We start from the raw sequence: 16,499 nt of genomic DNA, 5'->3' as shown, positions 1-16,499 counted from the left end.
TAGTAGTATAAGGTTATTGCAGTTAAACGAACTTAACAGCAAGTACCCTTAAGGCCCATATAGTTGGGCCGATGCAGGGAGAGATGTGTGCTGAGCGAACCGCTCAGCACACGTCTCTCCCGCCGCTCAGCACAGCGCGATCTGTGCTGAGCGTGCGTTGGGAGACGGGGGGGCCGCTCACTTCACCCGCTGGGTGAAGTGAGCGACCCGCTAGATTGGCCTGCGCGGCAGGCCAATCTAGCAGCAGCTATAGCGATGCGCGGGGCTGCGCATCGATATCGCTGTAAGGGGTACACACGGAGCGATCAGTCTTATATTCTAAGCAATCTAGTCAGATTGCTTAGAATATCGCTCCGTGAGTACCCCCCTTTATTCAGCGTCAATACTCTTGTCCAGTACTGTATTATATTCTGCTGGGGGGTACTCTCCACTGATAATAGTGCGTAGGCAGCAGAATAGATTGTAATTAGACAACACTGTCAGTTTCAAACACAACCTGTAACATCGCATTTCATTTACTGTAGGAGCTCATTGGTTAGTACTTGAATTAAAGTATGAAGCCCCTTGAGGGCTCGCTATGCTTGCCACGCTGTGGGCACGGTGGCTTGCCACAAATTCTATTCCTAATCTGTTGGTGTCTCATGGACACGGCCGGTATCCTGGCATACCGACGGGATCATGACTACATCCAATAGCACTGTATGTTAGCATTTCTACTGCATTTGACTTTACTATAAAACAAGCAGCACCCATAGGTTTTAATGTTGGAAATGTACTTTCAAATGTTAAAGAATGCAGAAAATATTCTGGAATTTGGTCCTAAGGTACCTGACTCTATCAAGTCCCTCCTGTAACATGTCGCTCCTGTTTCATGCAACATGGCATTGCTTCTCGCCTGCAATAGAGTTTTGCATATTGTACACCACAGGAATAAAACTGGTCTATGTTTGGAAATACCCCACCAAATAAACTATCTATGAAAGAGTAGACGATCTTGTCTGAATCCAGACAATTATTTTCAGAAGTTCATATACAGTAGGTAGTGAAAAAGAAGAAGCGAAAAGTGACAATAACATAGCTCACACAATTAGACTCATGATACAATGGGTTATGCTGTGACAATAGTTTTGGAAATTGAATAAATTCCCACATTTTTACTGTATAAAAAACTCTTTTATTATAGTGTTGATAAGTTTCTTGAGCAACTCGTAGCTCCATTTGTAACAAAGATTAAAACAGTTGGAAATAAAAAATAATTCAGTAGCAAATTACTCTCAATAAATTACAATTTTTAATTTAGTATATACAGTATATAACATTTGATCTTACGAACAAACCAAATTATGCATAATATATTTCATGTTTTTAGAATAGAGAAAAAAATAAGTATCTTGAATATTACAATTTTTCTCCACATTTTATTTTGTTCTCCTGTAAAAAAGATTTTTCATGCTTACATAATCTTCAATCTGCTAAATATGGAAATAAGATATTATAAGAAAATAAATACAAATAAAAAAAATTATCTTCTGAGCACTTCAGCCTCCAGGGCATCATTAGAAATCTGCTGCTCCAAGCAACCCTGTACAATTGATTTAGATATAAAAAAAAAAGGAGTATTGTTTTAACATTGTTTCCTCTAAACTGCCCAGATTGGGCAGTTTAGAGGAAACAGTGGTTGCAGCTTTTCATATGTACATATTGTTATTTTAAATTAAAATCTGAATAAATGTATACAGTATTAACAAAAAAAACACACCATATGAATGCATGAAACGTTTCTCTGTATCAACAGTTAGGTAAAAATTCTATTAGGTGTAAACCTTATTTCTTATTATGTCGGGGGAGTTCGACATCCTAATTAACAATACACTTTTTTCTTTTGCTTCAGACTACTCTCTGTAGCCATTTTTGATAGTTTCTCCAGATTATCTTGTTTTATTATCTAATTTCTGATTCACTTATTGCTCCTATCACTCTCTTTATCTATCACCCAGTCAACTGTACTGCATATCATATATCGTCATTACTTAGAGGAAGTATTTAGTTTTTAATGTTGACACCAAAATTATCTGTACTTTACAATAGTGAATATAGTATGAAATACTATGGGGGTTATTCAGAGTTGTTAGCAAACCAAAAAAGTTAGCAATTGGGCAAAACCACGTGCACTGCAGGTGGGGCAGATGTAAAATATGGCTGCTTTATTTTTACACTGCAATTTAGATTTTAAGGGCCCTACACACTGGCAGATAACACTGCACAATATGAACGTTCTCGTTCATTAATGAACGAGAACTCGTTCATATCATGCAGTGTGTAGGAACCAACGATGAACGATGCACGGCCCCACGCTCGTTCATCGTTGGTGCCCACGACGCTTATGCATGCAGGCCAATATGGACAATCTCGTCCATATTAGCAGGCATTGCTATGGCGCCGGTTGACGGAGTGAAGAAACTTCACTCCACATTCACCTCCCCCCGCCGCCAGGTCGCCCGTCGGCCGTATCCGCCGTTGGGCAGCTCGCCAAGTCCGTAGGGGGCTTAAGTTTGAACACACCATACCCAAATCTTACTCTCTCTGCACATGTTACATCTGCCTCCCCCTGTAGTGCACATGGTTTTGCTCAGTTGCTAACTTTTTTGGTTTGCTAATAACTCTGAATAACCCCCATAGTATTTCATGTACAAACACAGGTTAATGTGAATACTGAAGAAAACCCTTAAACTTAAGTGCTTTTAGATTGCAAAAAACACTCTTTTTAAAAGCATAATTGTGAAAAAGAACAAAATGTTCTTTCATGTTTGCGTTTAAGCAGCATTTTTGTAGAAATAATGTAACTGTTTTTGCTGTCTGTGTGTAGACATTTTCTGAAATAATGGCTACATTAAATAATCCTTGCTGCCAGTCACATAGATTTGGTTCCAATATTGATCATTGATAAATTGCCTGTGTCTCAGATATCGTAGCTCAATTCCATGGTCCAAGTATATTGCATTAGTGTGTCAGACCAGGGATAAAATCAAAGTATTCCGGAGAACCAAAACAATAAAGCACCTCTGTCCACAGAGGGCAGAATATGAGCCAATCCAGGGAACTAAAAGGTTTACCACAGCAGCAAGAACACAAGGTGGGGTATTCTGAACAAGACTACTTTAGTGTTGTTGTAAACATGAACCTGTCCTCCAAAGTAGCAGTTGGAATACATTCTGGAGAACTATGTTAAATGCTATGAACTAGCAGTGTTTTTTAGGCACAGTGGCATTGGTGACAGCTAAGTATGGAAGACCAACTCGGGTTGACTTGCATGGCCAATACTGAACATGTAGTGTGCACTCTGGCATCTCATACTGTGCGTCAAAAAAGGCAAAAACGATGTTAATGTGTGCGACAGTAAGACAAATGAAGATGTGCCTAAGAAAAAGAGAAAAGAACATGGCCAATCAGTTACAAATATAAAGAAAGTTTTCACAACATGTGTGATTCAAACTTACAACTAGCAAATGGTCATTAGATAGCTACTACTGTTTGATAACCTTCTTGAACCAGATTCAAGCAGCTCCATCATGACTGACAATGCCCAAGCAGTTTAAAAAAGCTCACCAGAGATGATCTACTGCTTGGGCAATTAAAGGTACATTTCCAGTTATAGCCTACTGAGTGAATGGAATAAAATACTGTATTATAAAGGGAGATCTGCCTTCTGTGCAAGATTCAGTGAACCTGTTTTATTTACACAGTATTTTCTAAATGAATAAAGGTGAAAGAGTAGCTGGTAATCCTGCAATTTTAGTTAGTTATGTAAAATAGAACACATGTGAAAAAGCTTTACATTTTACAAAACTTATTCGTGTCAGTTGGCAAAATAATAAATATACAAAACTTAGGGTTTCCCATAAAGGCCACATGCTGCTAGGCTCCACTGGTTTTACTTGGTAAAATGTGTTCACGCTATAATCTATCTATCTATCTATCTATCTATCTATCTATCTATCTATCTATCTATCTATCTATCTATCTATCTCTATCTATCTATCTATATATATATATATATATATATATATATATATATATGTATATACACTGCTCAAAAAAATAAAGGGAACACTTAAACAACACAATGTAACTCCAAGTCAATCACACTTCTGTGAAATCAAACTGTCCACTTAGGAAGCAACACTGATTGACAATCAATTTCACATGCTGTTGTGCAAATGGAATAGACAACAGGTGGGAATTATAGGCAATTAGCAAGACACCCCCAATAAAGGAGTTGTTCTGCAGGTGGTGACCACAGACCACTTCTCAGCTCCTATGCTTTCTGGCTGATGTTTTGGTCACTTTTGAATACTGGCGGTACTTTCACTCTAGTGGTAGCATGAGACGGAGTCTACAACCCACACAAGTGGCTCATGCAGTGCAGCTCATCCAGGATGGCACATCAATGCGAGCTGTGGCAAGAAGGTTTGCTGTGTCTGTCTGCGTAGTGTCCAGAGCATGGAGGCACTACCAGGAGACAGGCCAGTAAATCAGGAGACGTGGAGGAGGCCGTAGGAGGACAACAACCCAGCAGCAGGACCGCTACCTCCGCCTTTGTGCAAGGAGGAACAGGAGGAGCACTGCCAGAGCCCTGCAAAATGACCTCCAGCAAGCCACAAATGTGCATGTGTCTACTCAAACGATCAGAAACAGACTCCATGAGGGTGGTATGAGGGCCCGACGTCCACAGGTGTGCGTTGTGCTTACAGCCCAACACCGTGCAGGACGTTTGGCATTTGCCAGAGAACACCAAGATTGGCAAATTTGCCACTGGCGCACTGTGCTCTTCACAGATGAAAGCAGGTTCTCACTGAGCACAGGTGACAGACATGACAGAGTCTGGAGACGCCAAGAAGAACGTTCTGCTGCCTGCAATATCCTCCAGCATGACCGGTTTGGCAGCTGGTCAGTAATGGTGTGGGGTGGCATTTCTTTGGGGGGCCGCACAGTCCTCCATGTGCTCACCAGAGGTAGCCTGACTGCCATTAGGTACCAAGATGAGATCCTTAGACCCCTTGTGAGACCATATGCTGGTGCGGTTGGCCCTGGGTTCTTCCTAATGCAAGACAATGCTGGACCTCATGTGGCTGGAGTGTGTCAGCATTTCCTGCAAGACGAAGGCATTGATGCTATGGACTGGCCCGCCCGTTCCCAAGACCTGAATCCAGTTGAGCATATCTGGGACATCATGTCTCGCTCAATCCACCAACGTGGCGTTGCACCACAGACTGTCCAAGAGTTGGCGGATGCTTTAGTCCAGGTCTGGGAGGAGATCCCTCAGGAGACCATCCGCCACCTCATCAGGAGCATGCCCAGGCATTGTAGGGAGGTCATACAGGCACGTGGAGGCCACACACACTACTGAGCCTCATTTTGACTTGTTTTAAGGACGTTACATCAAAGTTGGATCAGCCTGTAGTGTGTTTTTCCACTTTAATTTTGAGTGTGACTCCAAATCCAGACCTCCATGGGTTAATAAATTTGATTTCCATTGATAATTTTGTGTGATTTTGTTGTCAGCACATTCAACTATGTAAAGAACAAAGTATTTCATAAGAATATTTCATTCATTCAGATCTAGGATGTGTTATTTTAGTGTTTCCTTTATTTTTTTGAGCAGTGTATATATATATATATATATATATGAAAAACAATTCTGAGGGCACAAGCGGTGTTTGTTAACAACCAAATGATAATAATGTGTAAGACAGCTGTATAGTACCAGTAATCTAAAAGTCTTTGTAAGACACAAACTCCTTTAAATAAATAAAATTTATTTTACAGAACCACACATAAGAGCTGTTAAGCTCAGATTAACAGCAGATTTTACATTGATGTATTGATTGATCCAACATGAACAAGACAAATAGCTTTTGCCAGATATTCATTCAGATGGTGGTAAATGAAAAACAAAATGGTACAGAATCCAACGCGTTTCATCCCAAAGGACTTCTTCAGGGGCAAGTATCAATATTTATAGGCAAATATGATATACAGGAGTATGTCGCTAGAAGTGCCAGGTTTGAAATAGTCTGAAAACAGATCGGTTTTCCATGTGGGAAATTACTACAGAATTAATTAAAATCGGATAAAAATCTTCAAACAATGAAGGTCCCTAACAGGAACTTTATATATGGTTACCCACGATTATATATAGCTATACAGCTGTCTTACACATTATTATCATTTGGTTGTTAACAAACACCACTAGCGCCCTCAGAATTGTTTTTCATATCCCTTCTTCGAGTCCCTTGCTAGCGGGGGGCTCTTCTAGAGGTGCTGCTGTCCATTCACTCTAGCGCAGTTGGGTATATTGTGTTCTATATATATATATATATATATATATATAAAAGAAAGAAAGGGGCTTTATATTGTACATTTTATGTGATTTACCTATGTACAAATAAATTAAATGGTGTATAACAAATAACTGTTTTTACGCCAACACTACTATCTTGCGACTATCAAAACCTAGACCTCAATGCTGTTCAACATTTCTGATTTTAGCAGGACGTTCACTATTCTTGGAGCCCGAATAGGACTTGGCCTATCAGAAAGTACTGTATGCATGGACTTGGGTGGCATGGCTTTATTGGATTGCTGGTTTGTTTTGTACTGATGTTGCTTTTTAAATCTGGACTACCACCTAGGAAAGATATTTCCATCTAGCCAGAACCATATAGGCTGATACATACAATGATATTTTGTGAGGCTCTACCAGATCTGTAGTACAGAACCAGCTAATTAATTTAACTAACCGTCTATAAATGGCTCTGGAGGGACGTGTGCAGGAGGACCAATCACAAGCTGTAATCTCTTGATTTCAGTTTATAATTTTCAGCTCCAATTTCCTCCATTGTTTTTGTATAAGATATTGAGAGAATTGGAGGTTCTTGGGGAGAAGTACCTTCACGGGTAATGTCTTCTGCCACTCTTCTAGATCTATAGCTATGAAGGCGAGCCACTTTAGGAAAATATTTTGCGGTGGTAAAGCTAATATAAAATGACAATCCTTAAAAATATCTAACACTCACCATAAAGATATACCTTCCAACTTTTGATTTGACAGCACATTATGAATGTAATAAAATACCTAGTATGAAATAAACACAGTACCACCCTGGATGCCATAAATCCCCCAGAAAGCCTGGTTCCCAACAAAGCTCTTCTTGGTTACTGGTTTATTAAGTCTATAGCTTTGCTTCTCCATGTTGCCGTCTGAGCACACACCTTATTAACTTCTAATAGTGTGATACATCGTATAAGCCAATGCTGTGCAATCACATAGTACATTTCACTACATTGTATTAACCAAAGTAATTGCTGCAACTATTGCAGTTGTGCAGGGGCGTGCATGCACTATGCTTAGGTAGTATATTGTTTTTACTCCGTTTTCTACAGTTTCTGACAAATAGGAATGTGCTTAGATGACCTTACCAGAAGCTGTGTAGATAGCAGAAGTTTAGACTTTTCCAAAAGTTACAAAAGAGTCGATCGCTGAGCCAGCAGGAAATGGCCACAAGCCACAAGCAAAAGGAAACACGGGTCAAACTGATAATATCCCGATCTGTGCACCTGAGGAAGGAATGCAGAAGAAGAAGAAGTGTATGTATAGTAATAGCAATATATCTGTGATGATAACATGGATAATATTAGTATTCTGATAATCTTAGTTTATCCAAGCGTACTACAGTACTGCCAAAATGCAGCAGTTACAAGTGTTTGGAATCTGGCCGATGTGAGTTTACAAGATTTAGTTTTATGATTATACAGCAGAAGCTCAATCAGATGAAAATGACTTAGAAACCAGCCAGTCCACATTGCTTAGGATGAATTTAAAAGTAAATAAGAGCAGTGACATGTTTTCGTACACATCTCATTCCTGCATATTAGGCAAAAATGACAAACACGTCCCAGTGACACGCCTACCCAGGCATTTAAAATAACATTTTTAAAACTCTGCAATTTGAACTTAGTTAATGAACATACTATAGGGGCTTTTCCATACTGAGCATTACGTTAGTTTGCATAGTGTAAGTTGCATAAAATCACGCTAGGCAACCACAATAAGCTGGCCTCAAACACATGCGCCTATGTAGACATGCATGATGCTGGCACACCCGCTTGCATCTGGAGAGTGAGGAGAGACTGGGAGGCAGATGTACTACAATTCATGGTGATAAAGTACCAGCCAATCAGCTCCTAACTGCTATGTTACAGGCTGGGTTTGAGAAATGACAGGAGCTGGTTGTTTGGTACTTTATCACTGTGAACTTTATCACTTTTCAGGGCTTAGTACATATGGCCCTAGGAATGGAACTGGCCTCTAGCATAGGGTGAGAACAGTCAGTGTGTGTTCCTGCAATTGCAAACACAAGTTGTCAGACAGACACATAAATGTCCATTATGATGGGCTGATTGTGAATGCACTGCTAACTCTTAAAGGTGTTTTAGTAATTGCTTATGCATATTATTAATATGTTTATGCATACTTTACATGTGTTAGCAAAAAGTATATTTTTAGAGGTGTCGGGGTTCCATCAGCCATTCTGGTGAAAAAGAATGTAGGCACAGGTAGGTCAGAGAAACATATGCTGAGCTCTGATTGGAGGAGCTCAGCACATGCTCCTCGGTCACCTGGTATACTCAGCAGCCTCATGGGAATGATATCATCAGAGGCTGCTGCTTTCTACTGATCATGAGAGAGTAATAAAGCTTGTAGAATGTGACCTTGGGACACAGTGTGACATACAATGTGGCACACTGTAGCATGCACTGTGAACTGGGGATACATGAGTATAATGGGCCCCAACATTTCTGTTGCTGTGACCAAATAAAAGTGAGCTCTATTTATATCTAAATGACTGAAGGTAAGATGTGTACATCTAAAGTGGCTACTATTTATTTAATAAGTTATTTATATAGCACGCATCTATTATGCAGACCTCCCCAAATGTCATCAGACCTCCCAACATGTCCCTTAAATGCCCCTCGGGACTTTTCACATGACATCAGACCCCTCCACATGTCCCATATATAATAGTAGAATCATACACCCCTACATGCCATCAGAGACTCAACATGTCCCTTATATGCTATTGGACCACTCCACATGCCCGTTATAAGCCATAAGACCCCTCTACATTCCCCTTATACACCAGGAGATTCCTCCACATGACCCTAACATTTCAACGGACTCTTCGGTCCCAGGCCCATGTGACCCTTAATCTGGGAGAGGGGTGAATGGCATGTTTTCTGATGTGTTTGTGTATGTGAGCACATCAGGGCCCATATCCACTGGTGTTACGTTAAAAGCCAGTGATACTACATTTGAATGCACAATCAGAGCGGGAGTAATAAATGAAGGATAACAGTGGATAGAGCTTAAGAAAAAAAACACTATAAAAGAAATAGTAATAAGAGCATGTACTGTGATGCTAATGGGTGTAAAATATAAAGAAGAGGTGAGAGTTATGTATTATGATGTATGTCTGTGCTATTTGTTGCATGTCCTTTTGTTAAGGTATGAAGAGTAGTCAAAAATTTGTGTTATAGTGGGTCTATTGGGATACTTTAGAAAAAAAAACTTACTTTCTTATTTCCTTCACCAGTAGGTACAGTATATGGAAAGTTATACTGTTTAAGACATAGGCGTTAACTGTAGGCTTCACAAATGACATCAGTGTGCTGAGGAAGGCCACAATAAAGATGAGAGCTCCAAATTGACTCCTGTGTATATAACAAGTTATTATTAGCCTAAAAAGTACTACTGAGAATGATTTAGTTATTGGTGAATGTTAAAGCATTGTGAGAAAACACTACATAAAGAGAAATGGGTTCATACTGATAACTCTCAATTTCCAAACATAATATAATATAACTTGATGAAATTTAAGACATTGTAGCCTAGACTCCATTGACTTCATTGATAAATGAGTCCACTGCCTTTGGTGCTGTGTTTCTTATAATGCTACAGTGCACTTTATGGTTTTCATTTCTGTGTCCCTATTAATCTTATGTACATCTTTAGGCCTTTGAAAGATTAAGTTGCATGTGTAGCACATCTACTCTCTTCCATACTGTACATTTAGAGCTAAGAACACAATGAAGAATTAAAATACTTTTTGATTGATGCTACGCTTGGAACCAGTGGTGGCTCTAGAGGTGGGGATGCAGCAGAGTCCGAAATTTAAATAGGGGAGCCACACCAACTCCCAGTGAGTCCCACCTAGAGCCACCAGTGCTTGGAAGTGATCATAGGTCATTTTGGTTCTCCAGTTTAAAAATAGACTACTCACTTCTTTGTCCTTTCTCAACCTTATGAATCAAATAACTACAGTATATTACATATAAACAGCACAGAAAATATAAATAAGACACTATTTACAATGGCAGTTTGTGCAGTGAATATAAATTAGTTGCTATTTAAATATGCATGAGCTGATTAAAAGGGAATCTGAATTTCATCTCAGATGCAATGCTTCAAAGTGTAATATATAAAGGGACAAACTGGGTGGAGTAGTTTAAGGAAGACTGCCAGACTATAGCTAGGTACACACTATACAATTATTGGCCCCTTTTGCCAATAATTGGAAGAACGACCAAAGTTATTGTATAGTATGTACAAACGATTGTGCCGGCGTTTCGCTGATAATTCGGAAAATCTTGCCCACACACATGAACGATACATTTTCTGGTCCATCGGCCCAGATCAAAAATATCTGCCACAATCTCCAGATATCTAGCAGTGTGTGTGCATTCTCAATTTTCTGCCCATATTTCCTATGTTTTCCTCTCACTACATCATCCTACTGGGCGGACATATGCAAATGTAGCGTAATGTGGCAGAAAATTGGTAACTGGAAAAAAAAAATCTTTAAGTGTGTAGCTCAGATATTGACGCCTACAATTTCCAGAAAAATCGTCCAATTGTCGGGTAGACCAAAAAAAATAATCTGCCAGTGTGTACCTAGTTTAAGAGTAGCTCGGGAGAGAACCAACTATCTCAGAATCAGCATCTATACTTATAGGTATGTTATTCTGCTAGATGTAATCTTTTCTATTTCTCCTATGAATAGACAATGCAATAACTGCTAATCAAGAGCACTTTGTTATCAAATATGAACACAATCCAATATGGTATAATAATTACTACATGCTTTAATCCCTACATGCTTCCACAAAAAGATATGCTGGAATTTGATTATAGAGCAGTTGATCAAGAAGTAATAATTTGCAAAGGCATGCATATAAAATTAAATAAAATAACAAAAATAAAAAAATCCAAACTCAATAAATCAGATCCAAAGCCAATCATCATCTAACACCAATAATCACCCTTATGAACCAATGATTACAAACAACAAATGCCCAAAACCAGAATCAATAATTAGCTATATAAAGAACGAAGGATCAGTAAAAAAAAAAAAAAAAAAGGCAGACATAATCTACTGCTGCACACAGGATAAATACTACCTGCCCCTGATGAATCTTGGGAAGTAGGGCTGGGGAAGCCAGAGAGAATAGCCAAGGCAAATAACCCACAAAATGGAGACCTCATCCAGTAACTGGCCAAAGAAACTCAGGGTCATGTGGTAATACATGGAGAAGAGGCCTAAAGGGGAAGTAATGTTATTACTCATCCATTCTCACTAGTCAAAATGTTAGCTACTGTACATAAATATTAAGAAACAACCGCAGCAACAAAGGGTACTTTTACAGATACCTGAACAGCAAGGGTAAAAGGTACATTAGAAGTAATGTAATTATTGGTTTATATAGATAGGTCTCAAAGTTATCACTGTTATTAATTTACTCTCTTACCCAAGTATATCTAAGACCACAGGAGTCATCTATTGAAGAGACCTTGAAGATACTTCATACAGTACATATTATTCATACCTATCACGATGAACATGATCCAGACCAGATGAACCATCAGGCTTCTTTTGCAGGCATATGGGTGTAAAAGGTACATCATGAGGGGACCAACCAGGAGGAAGGCAATATTAGTGACCTATGATAAATACAGAGGCAGTGTTAAGTGCAAGTCATATTCAAATGTATAATTAACTATTCACATGCTTGATTACTTTTTAACAATTAGAGATTTTCTTTGTTTTATTTTTATAAGACAATTACTTCATATACATAAAATTGATGTTCTTAAAATGGGCATGCACTATACAATTATCTGGCAGATCATCTGTCATATCTGACTGGTTGTAAGGAAAATCTGGTAATGGATAAGGGCAACTTACAGTCGTCAATTTGCTCTCAAACACTGGAAAATGTACAAAACTTTGTCGTTCAGACACATTGGTTAAATCATGGATTTAACCAATTTGTATGAACAACAGATTTTGTCCATTTTCCAGTGTTTGGGAGCAAATGGTCGATTGTCATTTGCTCTCATCCATTACTAAATTTTCATTCCAACCAGCCAGATATTGCAGATTATCTACCAGATAATTGTATAGTATATGCCAATTGTGCAGCAATATACATTTCTTTAATGTTATAAAAATTAATAACAAGTGTTGCTGAATAAATTTTATGCCCCCCAATGAAATGTTACACATGAGAATATAATTGTGAAATAGAAAATGCTGTCCCAGTTATGCTCATGTAATTAACACTGGGAATGTATTCTGACAGTGACTTAACTGCGTTGTTAACTGTGCACTATTGCAAAATATGGGTTGGAGCTGAAATCGCAGCATTTGGGATGCCGGTGGTCAGAATACTGACCGTGGCATCCCGAAGATTAGAATCCTGACAGGGGTCGGGTAAGTAAACTAACCATCCCCCCTAACCCGCCCTTTCCTGCAGCCTAAACAGCAGCCTAACCCTAACCCTCCCTGTTGGTGTCTAAACCTAATCCCCCTCCCCGCAACCTTAAGCTGGCCCCCCTCCCGCTAGCTAAATATTATGTATGATTATAATGCTGAGATAGTAAAGGATGAAAAGCATCATGCAGTTTATGTATTTAGTATGTCATGATTTCTAAATGTCTATCCCAATGCTTGTTGAAACTGAAGAGGATCGTGCAGGTAACAAGAACGATTTTCCAGTGTGAGAGGCTGGGAGTACAAGGGTGTGCAGTGGTGCACCCAGGGGGGGGTTCCGAGTACCCAGAAACCCCCCTCCACTAAAAAAAAAAATTTTTTTTTTTTTTAAAGCTGCATGAGTATTATTAATGACTGTCTAGCGTCCTCTGCAGCCTGCTGTCTTCCTGGTGGCACTTGCAAGTGCAATAAAAGTTTACTTTATTTTAATTATAGTACATATATATCCATGTGCATACATATATACACATGTATATACATACATACATACATATAAACACACACACACATATGATATATATATATATATACATGTGTATATATCTGTGTACTGTATGTGTGTGTACATATATATATATATATATATATATATATATGTATATGTATGCATGTTTAATATTCTATGTATATGTGTATATGGGTTCACTACGATCTCCCGGCGGCCGGCCTCCCGGCGACCAGCATACCGGCGCTGGGAGGCCGGCCGCCGGCTTACCGACAGTGTGGCGAGCGCAAATGAGCCCCTTGCGGGATCGCTGCGCTCGCCACGCTACGGGCACTGTGGTGCGCTACGCGCGCCACACTATTCTATTCTCTCTCCAGGGGCGTCGTGGACCCCCACGAGGGAGAATAAGTGTCGGTATGCCGGCGGTCAGGCTCCCGGCGCCGGTATGCTGGTCGCTGGGAGCCCGACCGCCGGCATACTGAAGACCACCCGTGTATATGTATGTGTGTGTATATTTATATATATATATATGTGTGTGTGTGTGTGTGTGTATATGTATATATATATATATATATATATATATAAATTCCAAAAAGAGCTGGCACTCACCCCAAAGTTGTTGCTCCGGTGCCCTCTGGTATGATAAGTATAAACAGACAGTGAAAACATGCAGCGGCACTCAGAGTCTGATTCCAAAGGTTTAAGGTGCAAAAGTAGATGGTTTAATCCATGAAAATAACAACACAAAGGTGACCAACGTTTCGGGGCGCTGACGCCCCTTTGTCAAGGTGATACAAGTGCTTACAACAATTACATACCTTTAAATAAAGCCAGAAGACCCGCGAACGGGACACACGCAACGGAAGGAGGGTGTAAACGGAGACCGCTCAGTGCACTTCCGGGTGTGATGACATCGGCACGCTCCTACGCCGAAGTCCGTCACTTCCTGGATACCCGTAGTTTACCTGGTCACTAAGGAAACGGGCGCTGTGGTAACCATGGGAGGGATAGACGTAGGTGCGGGCTGTCAAAACACAAAAAGTGAATTTAAAATATAGTAAAAGTGTGAATACATTGGCAAAAACATATATAAATATATAAAACTGACTGTGAATTATATTTAAAAAGTTTTTATACAGGAATTATATTCAGCGGTACTGTACTAATTTAAAGTACTAAAAGAAGCAAAATATACAGAATTTAGAAACATAAGCTGGATGTAACCTGTGGAGAAAAGAGATATTAATGCTGAATATTAATGTTAATATGTTTTTTTTGCAGCTATAATTAAGCAAACTTTCTGTAAAATTGATAATTTGCTGCAAAACCATGAATATCGGTTGCATGTAATAAAACCTCATTAGCATAAGTCCAACCCTTCAATTTTGAAATACACTCCAGGCTATTTTGTCATTAAGACCTCTGGGTCTGATAGTGTCAAGAGTGTAAATCCATCTGGCCTCGAGGCGCAAAAGCTGTCCCCCACGGTCGCCTCCACGTAAAGATTTGGGGATATGATCAATGATCTGAAAATTCAGGTCATGAAGTGAATGTTTACGTTCAGCATAATGTTTGGCAACCGGTTGGTCAGAAGACTTCCCTGAGATGGCATATTTGATGGCGGATCTGTGCATGGCAAAACGTTCTCGTGCAGTACGCACGGTCTTACCTACATACTGCAGCTTACACGGACATGTGATTAAATATACGACATGGGTGGTGGTGCACGTAATAACATGCCTGATTTTAAAGGATTTTCCCGTAGAGGTAGATAAAAATGATGACCCAGGCTGAATATTGGCACATGTCTTGCACCCAAGACACCTGTAACATCCTGGGGGTTTGGTCATAAAATTAGTAAGGGGCTGATCCCCAAAACCCGTTATATCAGAGTGCACCACGTAGTCCTTGATACTTTTGTTTTTCCTGAAGCATGTGAGAGGTCTCTTTTTCTTAAATACAGGTAACTTCTTATCAGTAGATATGATGGGCCACATTGCTTTCAGGGCTCGTGGTATCACGGGGCTGGCAGTGGTGTATTTGGTAACTAGCGGTACCAGATCTTCATGCTTTTTTGATCTTTGCTGTAGCAGTTCCTGACGTGGAATGGCTGCAACTTCCACCTTGTGTCTGGAAAGTTCGTTAACATCGTAACCTCTGGCAGTAAAACGGTTGACCACTGAAGACAAAGCCTGATCCAGTTTAGAGGGATCGCTGGTTATTCGTGCGGCTCTTATTAATTGGGACCTTGGTAAACCTTTTTTCAAGGCTCTTGGGTGGTGACTGTTGGCTCGCAATAAGGTGTTTTTATCAGTAGGCTTGTAAAAGATATCAGTAGTAATATCACCGTTGACGATGGAAATCTGCACGTCTAGATAATTAAGAGTATTAGCATTGCTTTCCGCCGTTATCTTAATTGGGGATTGGCGATTGTTAATTGTGCTGACCAGTTGTTCGAAAAGCAATTGACCACCCGTCCAGAGGATGAACACGTCATCAATATAGCGTGAGTAGTGTAAGATGTGATCTCAAACGGAAGCTTCGGTAAAAAACATATCTTGTTCCTCTTGCATCATGTACACATTGGCAAAGGAAGGGGAGACGTTGCTCCCCATGGCACACCCACTGGTTTGGCAAAAATATTTCCCATCGAACAGAAAGTAGTTCCTAGTCAAGGTGAGTTCCAGCAGCTTAAGAAATAAATCTATGTTGATGGTAGTCAGATTTTCTTTAATAAGGAACTGCCTCATAGCGGCCAAGCCCTGGGTATGGGGGATGCATGTGAATAAGCTACAGATGTCGATGGTGCAGATTAACGTACCTTCGGGTATGTTGGAAAGACCCGCTAAACGATTCAAAAAGGAAGTAGTGTCCTTTACAAAATTAGGCTGTTTCAAAATGAGTGGTTGGAGTATGCTGTCCAGAAAGACAGACACAGGTTGATACAATGATTGGTGAGCAGAGATTATGGGTCTGCCGGGGGGATGAGTGGAATTTTTATGTACTTTGGGGACAGTAAACAAAATTGGAACCTTGGGATGTTCTTGTTTTAACGCCCGACATAATTTTTCAGAGATACAGGAAGATTTGCAGGCTTGGTCTAAAATCATGTCCACCTCCCGTTTGTATTCAAATGTAGGATCAGAAGGTAGACTCTTGTAAAC

General features: G+C 39.8%; 1 protein-coding gene across 1 annotated transcript in view; it reads right to left on the bottom strand.

Annotated features, from left to right (window-relative positions):
- Nucleotides 1-2,750: 2,750 nt before the first annotated feature.
- Nucleotides 2,751-16,499, bottom strand: part of ACER1 (alkaline ceramidase 1) — an 82,096-nt gene continuing 68,347 nt past the window's right edge. The window contains exons 2-6 of the mRNA XM_063932148.1: nt 11,944-12,058; nt 11,518-11,656; nt 9,634-9,771; nt 7,480-7,617; nt 2,751-3,417 (exon numbers count right to left, since the gene is read on the bottom strand). Coding sequence (XP_063788218.1) covers nt 3,240-3,417; nt 7,480-7,617; nt 9,634-9,771; nt 11,518-11,656; nt 11,944-12,058 — 708 coding nt within the window. The 3' untranslated portion in view covers nt 2,751-3,239. The remainder of the gene's footprint in view (nt 3,418-7,479; nt 7,618-9,633; nt 9,772-11,517; nt 11,657-11,943; nt 12,059-16,499) is intronic.

Source organism: Pseudophryne corroboree, chromosome 1 (genome assembly GCF_028390025.1).
Source record: "Pseudophryne corroboree isolate aPseCor3 chromosome 1, aPseCor3.hap2, whole genome shotgun sequence".
NCBI classification, from domain to species: Eukaryota; Metazoa; Chordata; class Amphibia; order Anura; family Myobatrachidae; genus Pseudophryne; species Pseudophryne corroboree.
This window is presented reverse-complemented; position numbering and strand designations above follow the sequence as displayed.